Raw genomic sequence first — 20,016 nt, forward strand, 5'->3', positions numbered from 1 at the left:
AAAGAGTGAGAACTGCAGGGAACACAGTGTTAGAGGCAGGGCCATAGGAAGGGGAAAGTCAAGTATGGGGATGACGAGGAAGAGGCCAATGCCACAGGATGAAGGATATGGGGTGGGAGCAAAATTTGTATTGAGTGGGAGTGGGGAGGATATGGGCCACCACCACTGCTGCTTGGCACCTCCATTTCCTAATAAGACCTGGTTCCACATCTCACTCCCTGTGTCTCCTCTGCCTTTTTCCATTGCTGTGGTTTTCATCATACATGACATCTCTTTCCTACCCCGCCTGCCCAAACCCGCAGCTCCTACACACCTGCAACACACACGCACACACTAAGATGTGCTCTCAGCTGGAGCCAGGAAGGCCCTGCATGCCCACCCACAGAGGCAGCCCTTAGGAGACCCAGTATGCCCACCAGTCTCACTCCATTCCCTGCACTGGGCTCCTCCACTGTGCAGTCAATGACTGGAAAAATAGATGTGAACTGAGGCAGAAAAGGGAACAAAGCCAGTTTCCCTCCTCTCCCCAGTTCCCCAGGCAGAACCACATCCTCCTCCCCATTTAACACCCCCTCCCCCAACACAGGGCTTTCCCTTTGCTGAGTCACTGAATGCTCTGAATTGGGGGCAGCTGGAGCTGGGGGCCCTGAGGAGGTTGTGGGAGGATGGAATAGAAGCAGAATGGACAGAGGAAGAGCCCTGGGGGGGGGGGGGGGGGAGTGGAATTTTGGTTGCTAAAATTAGGAGCAGGGGAAGGAGATGGAAAGAGCCAAATTATGTAACCTGGGTTGTCTGTTCTTGGGCAACTAGAGATCCACACCCAAAGCTATCTCCCCTGGAGCTCCTCAGTCCTCTGTATCCTCCAGGGCGCGGGTCCTCTCCAGCTTCTGCTCCCATCGCACCCCTGGAATTCATCTCTGGGCAGTTCAGCTCAGCCTTCCAGATAGACCTCTTGTCCTGAGGTTGAAGGAAAGGTCCTGAGGAGCAGAGGGAGAGGGTCTGGCGCCATCCCCTTCCCTGTTCACACTCCATTTCCACTCCAGCTCCCCAGACCTGTAGACAGTACCAAACCCCACTGCCATCCCCCAGGACACAACAAGGAACTCCGTGAAAAGAAAGGAAAGTACAGGCATGCGCCGGCCTGTGCAATCTGCACGACTCTACATCAGAGCATCTTATGAATCAGGAACTTACTTTCCAGGCTTGGAGCCCTGGTTTACTCAGGAGGATCCCAGGAGTGGAAGCAGAGGGCAATAGAGGATAGGGAGGGGAAGCCCGTGGAAGCAGGGGTATGCAGAGTGGGCAAGGGACCTGGGAGAAGACAGCCAGGAGACCCAAAGCCTCCCAGACCAGGCAGCTGTTCAGGGTCAGGAGGAGGAAGGGCTGGTGAGAAAGATCCTGTGAGAGGAAGCTGCTGTGATTCAGAGAAGAGTCTTTGAGCTGTGAGCAACCCAGGCGTCCGGTTCCTCTCACAGGCCGGAGATTTCGGAAGTGGCATGCAAAGAGCCCACATTGGGAGTGGGGGGAGTTGGGGTTGCTGGAGTTAGGATCCCTAAGCTGGGGGGTCGAGAGGTAAGCATTAGAAACCTTTGGCAGCCAAATTTGCTCCTCCATCCAGATTTTTTTTCTGGCTTTTAAGCACATCTTTGCCCTTCTACAAAAGTTACATAAAACCAAAGCAAAATAAGCCCTGATACCTGACCCCCAAATCTACCTCTTTTCAACGTCCCTTCCTGGTGTCTGGCCCCCAGCCCTGTTGGGGGTTCCCCTGAGATGAGGGCTGTTCACTTTCTCTGACCACAGGGTTTCCGCTTCTGTGTCTCTTGTTTCCTAGTCTGATAAAAATACTGAGCCCTAGAGGCCCTAGCTTCCTCTGACCCCCTGGGGCCAGGCAGCAGGCATCCTGTCCACCGTGGTGGGGGCAGGGAGGGGGGCCCAGGGATCCCCAAGGGATGACTCAGTGCCTACCGTGAAACACTGGAGAGGTGTGAGTGTTTCTGCTCTCGACAGCTGGAACGAGGAATCTTAAGTGAAGGACGATGCATTGGGGTTCAGTTAGAAAAACAAGATTAGAGAACAAGACTAGAGAGATCAAAGAGGGTCAATTAGGGACTGGGGTTTAGGCAAGTTTGAGTTAAATTGAGAAAAGGATCTGGAAAGGAATCTATTCAGTGTAGTTCAACCAAGCATCAAGTAGCCCATTGGTAATCCAAACTGCTTCAAGTTTTCAGTCCAACAGCGGAGGTGAGGCCCATACCTAATTGTGATTCAGGGCATGTTGCGGAGTGAATGCCCTAGAGTAAATCCTAGTGGATCCAGAAAAGGGGAGGTGAATTCCATCTGAAAGCACTGGGGCGGTGGGGCTCTGGGTGTAAGTGAATGGAAAAGCTCCGTAGATCAATGAAATGGCTTCAGCAGAGACCAGGAGTCAGAAAACAGCATACTGAGGAAAAGATGAACATCCTGTGGTAGACCAAACACAGGTGTGAGTGAGCACGTGTTGAAGAAGGGACCATAGAATGCCAAGGTAAAGGGTTTAGGACACACTTCATGCTGTGTGCTGTGGTGCTGGTGACAGCTGTGCAGAAGAGGGAGAGAGAACGGGAGAGTGTATATGTGTTACAGACAAGGAGTCAAGAAAAAACTATCATTCTGTGAACACCTACCATGTCAAGCCCCTTCCTAACATGAGTAATCCTGCCAACAACTGTTCAGAAGGTGGGTGGTCCATCTCCATCATAAAAAGGAAACCGGGGCTCATATACATGCTGAACTTGCTTAAGGCCACACAGGTAAAAAAGTAGCGGAATGAGCACAAAGCTCATCTTACTCCAAGACTCTGGTACTTGTATATTTTAACTTGGGTCCCAGTAATTCCAAGTGGTATTAAAGGAGGGAACATGGGATCCCTGGGTGGCTCAGCGGTTTGGCACCTGCCTTCAGCCCAGGGCGTGATCCTGGAGACCCGGGATCGAATCCCACGTCAGGCTCCCGGTGCATGGAGCCTGCTTCTCCCTCTGCCTGTGTCTCTGCCTCTCTCTCATTAATAAATAAATAAAATAAAATAAATAAATAAATGAAAAAGGAGGGAACAGATCTTAAAAAACTGAGAAGATAAGTCATTAGCCCAAGACAACTGATGGGACACTGGGAGGAATCTTAGAAGAGGAATTTTAGATGACTCTGAATTTCGAGCCTGAAGATTAGAAAGATGCTGCCCTTAGCCTAGCTGAGGGGAAAGATAAGGAATTCAGTTTTAGACACTGAAGCAATAAATTTTTATTAAGCACCTGAGAGGAGCAGGGCACTCTACTAGACAAAAGGTTTAAATGAAATATAAAGTCACTGCCCTCATTAGAGGGCTTGCAGTATAACAAGTTAATATAAAAGTAACAACTACAAGTAATAATGGGAGGTGCACCTGCTTAGAGAAATAAAGTGTTCAAAGAAGGCTTGCTGAGTTTGAGGTGTTAGCATAATATGCAAGTGGAGATTTCCAACAAGCAGGTCCAGAACTCAAGAGAAAAGTTTGAACTGGAGGGGTAGATTTGGGCATCATTCCCTTCCTAGCAGAGACAGTCTCTGGAGTGGACAGGAGCCCTGAGAGAGGGTGACCAGAATAGCCCCTAAAGACGGTGAGGAATCACTAAGGGAGGGAGGTGGGGGAAGCGGTTAGAGAAGTAGGGCAAGGGAGGGGTGTGCCAAGCAGAGACCGGGCAACTACATCTAATGCTTCAAAGAGGTCTAGTAGGGGAAGGTTGAAAGATCCTTTGGGTTCAGGAACTAGACAATTACAAATTTTGAGAAAACAGTTTCCACTTACCAGATGGGCAGAAATCGCTTTACAGAGGTTGAGGAATGAGTGGGAGGTGAGGAAAGGGAGGTGGTAGGTACAAAGTCATAGAATGGTGAATATATAAGACAACTAAGAATCATCTCTAGTTCAACCCACGAATTCTACAGATGAGGAAAATTTTACCAGTTCCCAAAAAAGTGGGTAGTTAAGGGGGCCTACTCTCTTAAGACATCACACAGAAAAGGAAGGTGAGAGATAGAATGGATATTTGCGAGAAAAACAGAGTCCAGGGAACTATTTTCAAGAAATAAAACTGGGGACTCTTGGGTGGCTCAGAGGTTAAGCATCTGCCTTCAGCTCAGGGCCTGATCCCAGGTTCTGGGGATCAAGTCCTATGTCAGGCTCCTTGCATGGAGCCTGCTCCCTCTGCCTGTGTCTCTGCCTCTCTCTGTGTGTGTCTCTCATGAGCAAATAAAATCTTTAAAAATAAATAGATAGAAATAAAACTGAACATGTTTGTAAAATGAAAGCAAGATGCATGAAGAGAAACATACTGAAAATGTGGGGAAAGAATATAGTAAAGACACAGGAAGTGGATTACAGAGTACAAAGGATCAGCCTTGGACAGAAGAAAGAGTCTTGGAGTCAAAAGAAAAGAAAGATGGGGTGCCTGGGTGGCTCAGTTGGTTAAGCATCTGCCTTCAGATCAGATCATTGATCCCAGGGTCCTGGGATCAAGCCCTGCACGGGCTCAGAGAAGAGTCTGCTTCTCCTTCTCCCTCACCCTTTGCCCCTCCCCCTGCTCATGCTCTCTCTCGCTCTCTCTCAAATAACTGAAAAAATTTTAAAAATAAAATTTAAATTTAAAAATAGATGAAATATAAAGTAGAGGAAAAGGGAAGAAGTGAAGAGGTCAGCTTGGATGGCCGTAAGCTCAATGAAAGAGATGACAGCATCACCAACCGAGAGGAAAGAGGTAAAGTTGAGGTGTAAGAGGCTCAGAGAACATTGCGTGCAGAAATGTAAAAGGGAATCAAGAAAGAAGGATTGAACTGAGAAATACTGAGAGCTCTCTGATGGCAAGGGTTAGCAGAAGGCCTCTTTTGGTGACATGACTCTCCTGCACTATGTGGCAACCTTGGAGAAAGCCTCAAGAATAAGACCACTGAGTTCATCCAAATCAAGTTTTTCAAGATCTTGGTAGAACACCAAGTGCTTCTAAAGTGCTTATGAAGGGGTGTCTGGGTGGCCCAGTTGGTTAAGCACCTGACTCTTGATTTTGGCTCAGAGTCATGAGATCAAGCCCCACGTTGGGCTCTGCCCTAGGTGCAAAACCTGGTTAAGATTCTCTCCCTCCTTCTCCCTCTGTCCCCTCCCCTGCTCATGCACTCTCTCTCTCTCCCAAATACATAAATAAGTGCTAGTAAAAGTAGTTGAAATTTTTGACCATGCAGTGCAAATTAAACCATATGGGCAAGGAAAACAAGGAAAGAAGAGGAGTTGGAAGCCTTGGTGAGAATGGGGAACTAATTTGTTGGGGAAGAGTAGGGGGTATGAAAGTGAGTGGTCATGATGAGAGGGAAAATTCAGAGTTCAAGATCTCAAAGATGTAGCCCTTCCAGGTGATGCTGAGGTCTGAAATACAACCTTGCTCGTGGGTGCCTAAACAGGAGCAGGGAAAGAGGCTATAAAGTTGTTGTAATTGAGAAATTTTAAGGCACTGAGAGGACAGTGTGAGACTCATTCTGCGTGGTTTTGATGTCTCTAAAGATGTTGGTAGGGATGAAATATGAAGAAGAGCTGAGTTAGGTATAAAATTGTTAAGGGTGTGATAAAGATGGTGAAGACTGTGCTGTACAGATAGTAAGAGAATGGCAAATGCAAAAGGCATGGGCTTCAAGAGGAGAAAAGGAGGTTGCTAATGGTGCTGAATAGTGATCTCTCCTCTGCCCCGGTAGGGACAGAGGACCTTGTGATTGGGAGGAAGGAAGAGCAGTGTTCACCAAAGAGAAAAGGAGCATCATTAGGGTAAATCCAGGTTTCGTGGTGCCAGAGGAAGACTCTTTCAAAAATGAGACAGAGAATTTGAATATATGAGGAGTTCCATCAAATATTGTGAAATTGGCTGAAGTGTCCCTGTCAGGTAAGAAGTCTAATCCAGAGAGGTTAGATCCCAGTGAGACTTCAGGAGAAGACAAGGTCTAGAGGAGTTTTGCTTCTGGAGATAGGAGATTGCTGCTTCTGGAATTTAGAATGGAAGGGACATAGCATTTATTACGAGGGAAGAAACATTAAGTACCTTTTTAAAAAAGATTTTATTTATTTATTCATGAAAGACACAGGGACAGAGAAAGGCAGAGATGTAGGCAGAGAGAGAAGCAGGCTCCATGCAGGGAGCTCGATGTGGGACTCCATCCTGGGACCCGGGGATCATGCCCTGAGCCAAAGGCAGACGCTCAACCGCTGAGCCACCCAGGCGTCTCAAAACATAAATACCTTGAAGGAGGTCTCAGGGGGATGCACAAGACAAAATATGTCTTCCAGTTGCATGGCTTTAAATGCCATCCTCATGCTGATGACTTCTAATGTTGTCTCTCTAGCTCTGACCTTGCCTCTGAAAGCCAGACTCCTATCCAACTGGCAAGGGAAATCTCTACTTGGATGTCTGCCCAATGGATTTTTTTAAAGGTTGTTTTTTTTTTTTTTTTTTTTTTGAAGATTTCATTTATTTATTCGTGAGAGACACACACAGAGAGGCAGAGACACAGGCAGAAAGAGAAGCAGGCTCCATACAGGGATCCCGATATGGGACTCCATCCCCAGGACTCCAGGATCACAACCCAAGCCAAAGGCAGATGCTCAACTGCTGAGCCACCCAGGCATCCCTACCCAATGGATTTAGACTTAACATATTCAAAATCAAACTTTTGGTTCACCCACTTCATCAGAATCCGTGTCCCAGTCTCCCTATCTTCCATCCCCACACACATCCACTCAAATTGAACATCAAGTCCTGTCAATTCTACCCCTGAAATATATCCCACATTTGTCTACTTCTCTCCATTTCCACGTCTGCCACCATCTTCTCTCTTCCTATCACTGCCATTGCCTCCTAACTTGTGTCCCTGCTTTCATTTTTTTCCTTCTACAATCCAATCTAGACACAGGATCTTTTTTTTTTTTTTTAAGATTTTATTTATTTGAGAGAGAGTGTGAGTGAGAGAAAGAGAGCAAGAGCAGTGGAGACACAGAAGGAGAGGACGAAGCAAACTTCCCACTGAGTAGGGAGTCAGATCTAGACTGTATCCCAGGACTCTGGGATCATGACCTAAGCTGAAGGCAGATGCTTAACCGACTGAGCCAATGAGGCACCCTAGATCTTTTAAAACCCTAGGATCTGGGATCCCTGGGTGGCGCAGCAGTTTTGCGCCTGCCTTTGGCCCAGGGCATGATCCTGGAGACCTGGGACCGAATCCCACGTCGGGTTCCCGGTGCATGGAGCCTGTGTCTCTGCCTCTCTCTCTCTCTGTGTGTGTGTGTGACTATCGTAGATAAAAAAAAAAAAACCTAGGATCTTTGAAAAACACAAATCCAATCACCTCTGCCTCACTCCATTCCATCCTCCACCTCCTCCCCAGTCCTCTTTCCCCTCTTCCCCCTTATACACAAGGATACATACACACTGACACCCTGCTTCTCATGATTTATTTACCTTTGAATGGCCCTGCATGGGGATCCCTGGGTGGCGCAGCGGTTTGGCGCCTGCCTTTGGCCCAGGGCGCTATCCTGGAGACCCGGGATTGAATCCCACATCGGGCTCCCGGTGCATGGAGCCTGCTTCTCCCTCTGCCTATGTCTCTGCCTCTCTCTCTCTCTCTCTCTCTCTCTCTCTCTCTGTATGACTATCATAAATAAATAAAATAAAAATTAAAAAAAAAAATGAATGTCCCTGCATGATCTGGCTCCTGCCTTCTCTCTCTGACTCCATCCCCTACCCCGCTCCCACTGTCTCTCTGCTCCAGCCACACACCAGCTTCCTTTCTGTTCTTCAACACCCCCTGCTCATTTCTACCTTCCAGCTTTTGCAGTAGCTGTTCCCTTTGCCTGGAATGCTTCTCCCCTAAATCTTCACCTGGTCACTCTTACCTGTCATTTGGGTCTTAGCTTAAATGCCACTTACTCGGAAAGGACTTCCTGACCACTGTGTCTAAAGTAGTTCTCTGCCACTCCTCACATGTCCTCTATTATTTCCTCATAGCACTACTTATTGACTTCATCAGGGTATTTCCTTTATGCTTTGCTTTACTAGGATGTCTGATTTGCTTGCCACTATATCCCTATTGCCTAGAACAGTGCCCAGCACATAATAGGTACTCAAAAAACCTTCTTAAATTGGGGCCAAAAAAAAAAATGGGGCCAAAAAGAAATTCTTAAATGGAGGGATGGATGAATAATGGAATAAAACAAGAGAAAGCCCAACTTTAGGTTTGAGGCTTAGATTGGACTTACCTGTAGAATCAGGTTTATTTATTTATTTAATTGTTTATTTTATTTTATTTTATTTTTTTAAGAATCAGGTTTAACTATAGGGTCAGGTGTGGGGATGAGTTAATTTCAAGATTAGCTCTAGGAAACAAGGTTGGGTTAGTTTAGAGGTAAGTTTATTTTCAGGTTTATTTATTGGAATGTATTTAGATTTGAGGTTAGGGTTGAGTTTGAGTTGCGATTTGGGTTGAGGTTAAATTTGAGTTAGGGTCAAAGTATTAAATCCCAATTTAGGTTTTGAGGCTAAGTTCAAGTTTGAAGCTAATGTTCAAGTTTCAACCTCATTTAAAGGCCTCAGAGATTTCACTAGTTCTCCATAGAGCCAACTGTAAAGACTGTATGTCCCTGAGTTTGGGGCACAAGACTCCAGTCATCACCCCTCCCACCCAGGGAAAGCCCCAAACCAACTGCTGGCCTCCCCAAGAAAGAAACCAAATTTCACACAACCTCCGAAACTGAGATTGAAACCAAGATTGGTCCATCTCGAGGAGCGTCCTTCAGCACATCACAAACGCCTGTGACACTGAGCCTCAGCCCAGTCTTGCCCTTCCTTCCTCTCTGTCTCTCATGTCCTATCACTCCTTGCCTTCCCCTTTTTGTTCCTCAATGCCCTGTCTTCCTCTCTGACCTAAGTTTCTCCCTTTCTCGGTTTCTCACCATTAATTGCAACACTGTTTTATATTTTAATATAACTGAGGTCACTTAGTCCATCAGCTCCTACCATTAGAGACGCAGAAAGAGACAACAGGAAGGAAAAGGAACCCCAGAGAGAGAGACACACACACAGAGGAAAGGAAAGGAGCAGAGACCAAGAGGGAAACTAACAGTGACATAAGAGACAGTAGGTTAGGGATCCCTGGGTGGTGCAGCGGTTTGGCGCCTGCCTTTGGCCCAGGGCACGATCCTGGAGACCCGGGATTGAATCCCACGTCGGGCTCCCGGTGCATGGAGCCTGCTTCTCCCTCTGCCTGTGTGTGTGTGTGTCTCTCTCTCTCTGTGATTATCATAAAAAAAAAAAAAAAGACAGAGACAGTAGGTTAAAAGAATTAAGAAGAAGCCAAGTTACAGACTAAGATTTTTTTTTTTTAAGATTGATTTCTTTATTAGAGAGAGAGCGTACGCAAGAGCTCAGGGGAGGGGCCGAGAGAGAGGGAGTGAGAGAACTCAAGCAAACTCCTCATTGAGCATGGAGTCCAACATAGAACTCCAGCTCACAACCCTGAGATCACAACCCGAGTGGAAACCAAGAGTTTGATGTTTAATTGACTGAGCCAGTCCCCCTCCCAGACCAAGATAATTAAAAGGGACATCTATGGCTACTCTTCCTCCATCACATCTGGTCAGCCCCCAAGACCTGTAGATTTTTCCTAGAAACTCTCTTGTCCTTTCTGTCCTCCTGCTGCCTCCTCATTTTGTTATCTCCTTGCTGGATTATTACACAATTTTCCTGACTGCTCTCCACATTTTGCTTTTCCCTCCAGCCCCTCAATTCCTGTACACTAATCCATTCTTCATGCAGCTTCTAGACTCATTTTTCTGATGTACCAAGTGAGTCCCTCTCTCACTTAAAAATTTTGGTGGCTTCCCATCATTGTTAGAATGAAACAAAAACTTTTCTTGGTTTTAAACCCTTCAGAATGTGTTCTCAGCTTCCCTCGCAAGCCTCATCTCTGCCCCTTCTATTTGTACCCAAAGTGTGAATAAAGTGAAAGAAAAAAAAAAGTGAAGAAATTCAGCTTGGATGGCCAGAGCTCAATGAAATAGATGACAGCATCACCAATTGAGAGTGAAGAGGTAAAGTTGAGGTGTAACAGGCACAGAGATTTAGAACATCTAAGATAGAGAACCCACAGGACTGTAATGGGGAATCAAGAAAGAAGGATTGAGAAATACTGAGGGCTTTTTGAGGTTAGATGGCAAGGGAGAAGGCCTCTTTTGGCTACATAACTCTCCTGCAATGTATGGCGACCTAGAAGAAAGCCCTAAGAATGAGACCATTGAGTTTACCCAAATCAAGTTTTTCAAGATCTTCTTGGTAGAACACCAAGTGCTACTAAAGTGCTTATGAAGGGGTGTCTGGGTGGCTCAGTTGGTTAAGCACCTGACTCTTGATTTTGGCTCAGGTCATGATCTCAGGGTCGTGAGGTCAAGCCCCATGTTGGGCTCTACTGAATGTGGAGCCTGCTTAAGATTCTCCCTCTCCCTCTCCCTTATGTCCTGCTCAGGCTGTCTCTCCACAGTTAATGCCTGACACCCACCCACCCCCAGGCCAAGTTCAACGGCTTTTCTATGGACTGCCATAAGCCCACTATCACACTTTTTATTGCAATATCTGGTAACTTTCCTATTTTCCACACTGGTCTTTGAGCTCCTAGAGGTCATGGGGACCGTCTTTCAAACCTGTAACCTTGATGCCTTGTGCAATATGCTCAATAAACATTTGTGAAATAGAGAGAAAGCTAAAGAGGTAGAAGGAGAATGAAAAGAAATAATACTCTTATTGGACCAGGAAGGCATGAAAGACAAAGAGCCTCAAGAAGGGGGAGGAAAGGGGATCCCTGGGTGGCTCGGTGGCGGTTTAGCGCCTGCCTTCAGTCCAGGGCGCGATCCTGGAGTCTCGGGATTGAGACTCACGTCGGGCTCCTGGTATGGAGCCTGCTTCTCCCTCTCCTGTCTCTGCCTCAATCTCTCTCTATGTCTATCATGAATAAATAAATAAAATCTTTAAAAAAAAAAAAAAAAAAGAAGGGGGAGGAAAGCAGGAGAAATGACTGATACAAACCCTGAATGCTACTTATGTGTGCCACAGGGCACCAAGACCACTCAGAACCTTTGTGCCAGAGGAGAACAGCAATATGCCCAATGCCATAGTGGGGGTGGGGGGACTTTAGCCATTTAAAACCCTCAAAGATGAGGTTTAGCATCTGCCTTCCGCTCAGGACATGCGTGATCCCAGAGTCCTGGGATCGAGTCCCATTTGGGCTCCTTGTGTGGAGCCTGCTTCTCCTGTCTCTGCCTCTCTCTGTCTCTCATGAATAAGTAAATAAAATCTTTAAAAATAAAATAAAATAAATAAAACCCTCAAGATGAAAGCATAACAACACCAATAAAAATGGTGATACTTGAGAAAGCCAGTTGTGATTTTCTCAGTCTTCTAAAACATGGATAAAATCATACTTAGAGGGATGCCTGGGTGGCTCAGCAGTTGGGCACCTGCCTTTGGCTCAGGGTGTGATCCCACAGTCCTGGGATCGAGTCCCACATCGGGCTCCCTCATGGAGCCTGCTTCTCCCTCTGCCTACGTCTCTGCCCCTCTCTCTGTGTCTCTCATGAATAAATAAATAAAATCTTTTTTAAAAATCATATTTTAAAAATCATATTTAAAAATTTTTTTTAAATTATATTTAGAAACCTTGCTTTTTTTTACATACAAATTAAGTGAAAACTGGCTCATGTATCAGAATGTTCATATCGACATCTTTCAGAGTAACCAAAAACTAGAAACAAACCAAATGTCTCTCAACAGAAAAATGGGCAAATAAGTTAAAGTATATTCACACAATAGATTGCTGCATCATAATGAAAAGCAACAACAAAAACAACACACTGAACATGCAAATCACATGGATGGATCTCACAAACATCATGTTGAGTGAAAGAAGCCAAACCCAACAAGTACATTCTGTATGACTTCATTTATATGACATTCAAAAGCAGAGACAACTAATCTATGGTGATAGAGGTCAGAAAGTGGTTGGTTATCTTTAGAGGTTATCAACTGGGAGGGAGCATGAGAGAACCTTTTATAGACCCAAAAATATGTTGAACTGGGTGGTGACTACATGAACAGATGGAAAAGCTCATCAGGCTGTAAATTTAACAGATACGTACCTTACTGTACCCAAGTTAAAAGGGGGAAATCTTTTTTTTTTTTAATTTTTATTTCTTTATGATAGTCACAGAGAGAGAGAGAGAGAGAGGGGCAGAGGGAGAAGCAGGCTCCATGCACCGGGAGCCCGACGTGGGATTCGATCCCGGGTCTCCAGGATCGCGCCCTGGGCCAAAGGCAGGCGCCAAACCGCTGCGCCACTCAGGGATCCCAAAAGGGGGAAATCTTAAACATTATACTGGTGCTGCAAATGCAGCTTCCAGACGAGTCTTTCAGAGTTGACCCTAGCTCAGTACCCTCAAGCTCCTCCTGCCTTCCCTCCCTGTAGAGAACTTTGGAAGTTGCTACATTCCTTAATCCCAGAGTGTGTGTTTGTTTGCGGTTATATAAATCCGATCTGGAGTGGGGGGGTGCGCCTGGGTGGCTCATCTAGTTAAGCATCCAGCTCTTGGTTTCAGTTCGGTCATGATCTTGAGGTCTTGGAATCAAGCCCCACTTCAAGCTCCACGCTTGGCAGGGAGTCTGCTTAGTTGGGATTCTGTTTCTCCCTCTCCTTCTGCCCCTCACCCTGTTCACACACTCTCCCCACCTCCCCCACCTAAATAAATGAATAAATAAAATATTAAAAAAAAAAAAAAAACCTGGGGCACCTGGGTGGCTCAGTGGGTGAGTATCTACTTTTAGCTCAAATAATGATCCTGGGGTCCTGGGGACGAGTCCTGCATCAGGCTCCCCATGGGGAGCCTGCTTCTCCCTCTGCCTGTGTCTCTGCCTCTCTCTCTCTCTCTTTCTCTGTTTCTCATGAATAAATCAATAAAAATCTTAAAAAAAAAATCTGATCTATGGAGGTCACCTAAGGTGGGGTGAGGTGAAGGACATTCTTCACGAGTGAGATGAGACTTCATCATATGTGAGCCCAAGGCAATATCCCTAAGTAGGGGAACCATGACATTCATCTTCCAAACCAGGACACTTTTGAGAGCAAAAGGGAGATCCATGAACATTTTCACCAGGACAACAGGCATCAACCAGAATGTCCCAGGCAAAGGGATATATAATGCAACTTCTTGATCTAAAACCTGCCAGACGGCCAGGAAAGTACACACACGGGGACAAGTGTGATTTGAACCATTTGGGACAAGGCTGGGGGTATACGAGGAGGAAATGGGCACAGAGAGTAGCCTGTGATCAATGGTGCAGAGGTGTTCTATATAATGGCTCTTCAAGGAACCTGGCCTCCAGCCCACGCCCCAGCTGCTCCCTTCCTCCTCTCCGAATTGACTGTCCCTTCTCTGGAACTCCTGGGCCTGACCCCGCTCGCTCCCTGGCCCTCCCAGCCCACGGTTCCCCTGACCTGCTCCCTTTCCCAGAACTCAGTCGTCTGAGCCCCCAGCCTGTGGTTCAGTCCTAGGCCTCAGCCTTTCCTGCCTTCGACTGAAACGGCAGCATCTTCTAAGCCCTGGGGGCTTCCCCGGGCCCAGCCAGGGGCCTAGAACCCGCCCGCCTGCCACGCTGCCACTGCCGCTTCCTCTATAAAGGGGACCCAGGCGTCCGGCCCAGGCACCCAGCCTAGCAGGTGAGACTCTCCGCCCGTCGTCCCCGTGGGTGGCAGACCCCGCTGGGCACTCTGCCCCTCTGCCTGCGCCCCAGCCCCCCAGTACCTCCTGCCTGGGGCTGGGCCTGGGTGGGTTCACTGTCGGTTTGTTCCCCACCCTCTGATGCTTCATCAATCAGACTTTCTTCTCTGTCTCTGTCACACGTTCTCTGTTTCTACCACATACCTCTCTGTTCCCCTCTCGTGTCTGTTTCTCTTTCTGTGCCCCCCTTGTTCAGCCGGGCTTTCCCTGACTGCATCCTGTTCCCTTCTCTCGCTGCCCGGTCTCTCCCGGGCTCTGTCCGCCGGCGGGAGGCCCGTCCTCCGCCCCCCAGCCCCGCCCCGCTCACGCTCACCGCGCGGCGCACCACTCACCGGCTCTCTCCCTGCAGGTTCTCCCCATGACACCACCTGGAAGGCTCTACCTCCTGAGGGTGCGCAGCGCCCCCGTCCTCCTCCTCCTGGGGCTGCTGCTGGGACTGCCGCCTGGGGCCCAGGTGAGGCAGCAGGAGAATGGGGGCTGCAGGGGTTGTCCAGCCACACTTTGGGCCTTAAGCCACCCTCCACCCTTTTGTCCTCTAGGGGTTTCCTGGTGTCGGCATCTCACCCTCGGCTGCCCGGACTGCCTACCAGCACCCTCAGAAGCACTTCATACAAGGCACCCTCAAACCTGCTGCTCATCTTATTGGTAAACAGCACCTGGCGCTCTGGACATGTGGCTCCCAACTCTCCTCCCACACCCCCTTCAAGGGACCAAGCATCTAGTGCACTTCTCCCCTAACTTCCCCCACCCTCCCACATAGAGGTATCCCACTCCCATCTGTCCTCCCAGCCACCCCCAGGAACTCAGCCCAGTACCTACTTCCTCAGGGTTTAAGACTGCTGACACCCCAGGTTCTTGACCCCTCCTGTTCCCTCTTTCTCCTCCTAGGAGACCCCAGCATCCAGAACTCGCTGCGCTGGAGAGCAAACACGGATCGTGCCTTCCTCCGCCATGGCTTCTCTCTGAGCAACAATTCCCTCCTGGTCCCCACCAGTGGCCTCTACTTTGTCTACTCCCAGGTGGTCTTCTCAGGGGAAGGCTGCTTCCCCAAGGCCACCCCCACCCCACTCTACCTGGCCCATGAGGTCCAGCTCTTTTCCTCCCAGTACCCCTTCCATGTGCCTCTCCTCAGTGCTCAGAAGTCTGTGTGCCCAGGGCCACAGGGACCTTGGGTGCGCTCTGTGTACCAGGGAGCTGTGTTCCTGCTTACCCAGGGAGACCAGCTATCCACTCACACCGATGGCATCTCCCACCTACTCCTCAGCCCCAGTAGTGTCTTCTTTGGAGCCTTCGCTCTGTAGAAAAATCCAGAAAAAAAAAATTGGTTTCAAGACCTTTTCCCCATTTTGCCTCCATTCTGACCACTTCAAGGGTCACCGTGCCTCTCTTTTGACCCTTCCAATAGCCTCAAGTCTCCCCTGCTCGAGTTACCTGGAGCTTCCAAAGAAGGAATTCTAAGGCACTCCAGGGGACCATACCTCCCTTCAGCATACCCCAATGCTAGGCTGAGGAGTTCGAGTTCTGCCTAGAAATTCCTGCCGGTTCTCCAACTGTCCTACCAGTCTAAGGAGGACCTAGCCATGGACATGGAGGGGGCAGACACCAGGAGGAGCTTGGGTGGATAACAGAAGGCAGGGAAGGGGGGATTATTTATGAAGGGGAAAAATTAAATTATTTATTTATGGAGAATGGAGGGAAGGAAATAATAGAAGTCCGCCAGAAGAGAGAGAGAGAGAGAGAGAGAGAAATATGCCCAAGAGATGAAGAGCAAGAGAACATCGGCATAAGGATAACCCAGTGAAAGAGAAACCAAGCATGTCTGAGACACCAGGGAGCTCTAGAAGGAAGCAAAGGACTCTTCAGATCAACCACTGCTTGACTAGACATCCCATGAGGAGACATCTGCACCTTCAACGAAGCCCAATAAACCTCTTTTCTCTGAAATGCTGTCTATGTCTGTCTGTCTGGGAGGGGAGAATTTTCCTGGTCTCAAAGAAATGGAAGGGGGACAGGGGCCTCAGAAGAGACAGTAACTGTGGAGCTGCAAGGAGATGAAGGGGCCTAAGGAGCTTGGGGGGCGAGGGGGGATGTGGCAGGATCACAGGGGTGAGGCAGCCAGACTGCTCAGGGAAACTGAAGGATAAGCTGGGAAGAGAAAGGAAAAATAAGAGCCCAAGGTCTGCAGGAGTGGAGGTCAGGGCCCGGTGGGCTCAGACGGCTAAGTGTGGAGGCTCAGAGGAAAAGGGATTACAGGAGTCCTCTGGGGAGAAGCGACCACACCGAAGGCTGGGCACAGGGACCCTCTGGAAGAATGGCTGTGCAAGGGCCCTAAGGAATGGGAGACCCCCAGGTTAGGGGGGTGGGGAACATGGGAGACATTTTAGGAGACATGGTCACGGTCACACAGAGGGGCTCTGACGGCTAGGGCTATCTCCAGAAATCTGGGGGCATGGAGTTCTTTGGGACACAAGGCCACACACAGGAGCTCTGACAGAGGAGAGCTCATGCAAAAATCGGGGCTCAGAGTCCCTTGGAAGCCAAGACTGAAACCAGCACTGCTCAGTTCCCGGTCAGAATGAAAGGAGAAGCCTGCCCTCGTGGGGTGAATTCCCAGGCTTGATTTCGCTCCCACAGGGGCTGCCCCGGGTGGGTCCCTGCCATTTACCGCCCCTCCCCAGCCCATCAGGGATCCCATCCACATCTCCAGCCTCATGCTCCCTTCTCTCAAGCTCCCCCCCCCCCCCAGGGACCCAACACACGTGTCAGGACCCTGCATAGCTCCCCCTCCAAGCTCTCTCCCCACCAAGGACTCAGCTTTCTGAAGCCCCACCCCTTGCACCTTTCTGGCTCTATACCTACCAAGTCCAGTCTGGAAATCAGAGGAAAACAGGCCGCAGACCTGAACCTCAGGAAAAAAATGGAGGGAATGGGAATTGGGGGCAGAGGGAAACTGGGGTCCAGTCTCCAGGGTCCTACACAATGTACACAGCAGTGACTGGCCCAGGAAGTCTCCCTCAGAATCCGAGGGGGGCGAGTAGGAAGTATCCTTGATGCCTGGGTGTCCCCAACTTTCCAAACCCCCGCCCCCACGATGGAGAAGAAACCGAGACCGAAGGTGTAGGGCCCCACCGCTTCCTCCAGATGAGCTCATGGGTTTCTCCACCAAGGAAGTTTTCCGCTGCTTGATTGAGAGCCTTTCCCCGCCCTCCTCTCGCCCCGCGGGTATATAAATGCAGCTGTTTGCACACCCAGCCAGCAGGAGCTCCCTCAGCGAGGACACCAGGGGACCAGCGGGGAGAGAGCACGCAACTCCAGAGGCCCCTGGAAATAACTTCTCAGACGACGCCCCCCCAGACAAGCAGCCAGGCGATTCTCTCCCTCTAATATACAAGGCCCCAGGGCTCTACCGTCTCCCCACTGGACTTGAGCCCCTCTCAGAAGCACACCATGAGCACTGAAAGCATGATCCGGGACGTGGAGCTGGCCGAGGAGCCGCTCCCCAAGAAGGCGGGGGGCCCCCCGGGCTCCAGAAGGTGCTTCTGCCTCAGCCTCTTCTCCTTCCTCCTCGTCGCAGGGGCCACCACACTCTTCTGCCTGCTGCACTTTGGAGTGATCGGCCCCCAGAGGGAAGAGGTGAGTGCCCCACGAAGGACTTGGCTCATTCTCCCGCCAGGGAGGGTGGTGGTGCTGGTGGGGACCATTGAGAGAGGAAAATGTGGAGAAAGATGGGGAGGCAGAAGGAGATATGGGGAGAGATGGAAGAGGGAGAGCGAGGAGCACATGGAAGATGCTCATGGATTGCTTCTTGAATGAATGAATGAATGAATGAATGATGAATGAATGAGCATGCAGACAGACATATGTAAAGAGAGATGTGTGGAGAGATGTGGGGTGTGGGTAGAGAGATGGGGACAGAACAAGTGATATGAATAAAGATGGTGAGACAGAAAGATATGGACAATATGAGAGAGAGATAAGGAAAAATGTGAGAAAAGAGATAAGGAAAGATGAAGGTGTCTGGCTCATGGAAGCCACTCCGCGAAAGTGTTGTGATATGGATGAATGGACAAGGGATGGATGGGAGAGAAAACTAAAGTCTGAGCTGCATAAGCTGTTTCTCCTACAGGGGTGACTTGCTCTGATGCTAAACCTCCTTCTTCTCCCCAACAGCTCCCAAATGGCCTCCAACTAATCAGCCCTCTTGCCCAGACAGTCAGTAAGTATCTCCAAAGCCTCTCTCCTCATTCTGACCTTGTGTGGGAGTGAATCCTGGGAGAGAAGCAGGAGGGAGATTCAGGCACTTGTTTGAGGGGAGGAGGCATGGAGGTCAAAGTAGTGGGATCTTTTCCAGGAAGCTTAAGGATCTCACCATTTTCTTTCCTCTTCCCTCCTCAGAATCATCTTCTCGAACTCCAAGTGACAAGCCAGTAGCTCATGTTGTAGGTAAGAGCTCTGCGGAGGCAACTGGGTGGGGGATGGGGAAGCACATCGGCTATTGAGGGATAGGATTTGGGGGCTGACCCCAGGCTGAGGGTAAACAGACCTTAGAGATGGTATGAGAGGGACTCACTGGCCTTGAGGCGGATACTCAGAATCTCATGGCCAGATGGTATGTGGGAAGGCAGAGGGGACAGGAACCGGATGTGGGGGGGGGGGGCAGAACCCGAGGGCCAGGATGTGGAGAGTGGAACTGACAGGGGTCACACTGACTCACCCCTCTCTCCTTCTCTTCTTCCCTCCAGCAAACCCCGAAGCTGAGGGGCAGCTCCAGTGGCTGAGCCGACGTGCCAATGCCCTCCTGGCCAACGGCGTGGAGCTGACAGACAACCAGCTGATAGTGCCGTCAGATGGGTTGTACCTCATCTACTCCCAGGTCCTCTTCAAGGGCCAAGGGTGCCCTTCCACCCATGTGCTCCTCACCCACACCATCAGCCGCTTCGCCGTCTCCTACCAGACAAAGGTCAACCTACTCTCTGCCATCAAGAGCCCTTGCCAAAGGGAGACCCCAGAGGGGACCGAGGCCAAGCCCTGGTACGAGCCCATCTACCTGGGAGGGGTCTTCCAACTGGAGAAGGGTGATCGACTCAGCGCTGAGATCAATCTGCCTAACTATCTGGACTTTGCCGAGTCCGGGCAGGTGTACTTTGGAATCATTGCCCTGTAAGGGGGTAGGACGTCCATTCTTGCCCAAACCGACCCTTTGATCACTCACTTCCTCTGACCCCTCACCCCCTTCAGGCTTAGAAAGAGAATTAAGGGCTCAGGGCTGGGCCTCAAGCTTAGAACTTTAAACGACACTTAGAAACCTAAGATCCAGGGATGTGAGACCCCGATGACATGACACAGCACTGGCCACCACCAAGAATTCAAACCAGGGCTTCCAGCACTCACTGGAGACCTCAGGTTTGGATCCCTGAATGCAACTTGGAATTCTTGGAATGTAGGGGTCAGGGAACCTTCAGTTCTGGCTAGAACACTTCAGAACAACCCTTGAGAAGATCTCAACTAGAATCTGACATGAGTGGATCTCACACCTCCCTTTCGTCATATGTTCCCAGACTCTTCCTGAGAAGGAAAGCCCAGTGACTCCCACGTGGAGCCAGCTCTTCCTATTTATGTTTGCACTTGTGATTATTTATTATTTATTTATTATTTATTTATTTACTGATGGATGTATTTATTTGGGAAGTTGGGGTGTCCTGGAAGACCGAACGTAGGGGCTGCCTTGGCTCAGACGTGTTTTCTGTGAAAACGGAGCTGAACTCTAGGCTGTTCCCACCTGGCCTCCTGGCCTCTGTGCCTCCTTTTGCTTATGTTTTTCAAAAATATTTATCTGATAGAGTTATCTAAACAATGCTGATTTGGTGACTGACTGTCGCTACATCGTGGAACCTCTGCTCCCCAGGGGAGTTATGTCTGTAATCGCCCTACTGGTCAGTGGCGAGAAATAAAATGTGCTTGAAAAAGAAACACAGTCTCTTTCTTGGAATTAATTCTGAATCTTCCTCTCCTCCGGGGTGGGAGGCCACTCCCTGAAGTCCTCTCTCTATAAGCCTTCAGATCCTTGAACCTGGGGCGCCTAGGTAGCTCATCCAGTGGGTTGAGCCTCTGACTTCTGATTTTTGGCTCAGGTTGTGATCTCAGGCTGG

At 49.2% G+C, this 20,016-nt stretch overlaps 2 protein-coding genes and 1 long non-coding RNA gene across 3 annotated transcripts; 2 read left to right on the top strand and 1 right to left on the bottom strand.

Moving 5' to 3' along the window:
• Positions 1-54: 54 nt before the first annotated feature.
• On the bottom strand, positions 55-18,980 carry LOC111098213. Its single transcript, XR_005367527.1, has 4 exons — positions 18,582-18,980; positions 18,237-18,331; positions 15,078-15,162; positions 55-977 (listed from the first exon to the last, which is right to left on the bottom strand). It is a non-coding gene; the product is annotated as an uncharacterized LOC111098213 (long non-coding RNA).
• LTA (lymphotoxin alpha) lies at positions 14,226-15,168 on the top strand. Its single transcript, NM_001313849.1, has 3 exons — positions 14,226-14,321; positions 14,407-14,512; positions 14,756-15,168. The coding sequence occupies exons 1-3, from the start codon at positions 14,226-14,228 to the stop codon at positions 15,166-15,168; spliced, it is 615 nt and encodes a 204-aa protein (NP_001300778.1).
• On the top strand, positions 17,315-19,184 carry TNF (tumor necrosis factor). The gene is given in 4 exon segments (NM_001003244.4): positions 17,315-17,500; positions 18,038-18,083; positions 18,263-18,310; positions 18,610-19,184. Coding segments are annotated over 4 exon segments (702 nt in total). The 3' UTR covers positions 19,032-19,184.
• Positions 19,185-20,016: the final 832 nt, after the last annotated feature.

Source organism: Canis lupus, chromosome 12 (genome assembly GCF_011100685.1).
Source record: "Canis lupus familiaris isolate Mischka breed German Shepherd chromosome 12, alternate assembly UU_Cfam_GSD_1.0, whole genome shotgun sequence".
NCBI classification, from domain to species: Eukaryota; Metazoa; Chordata; class Mammalia; order Carnivora; family Canidae; genus Canis; species Canis lupus.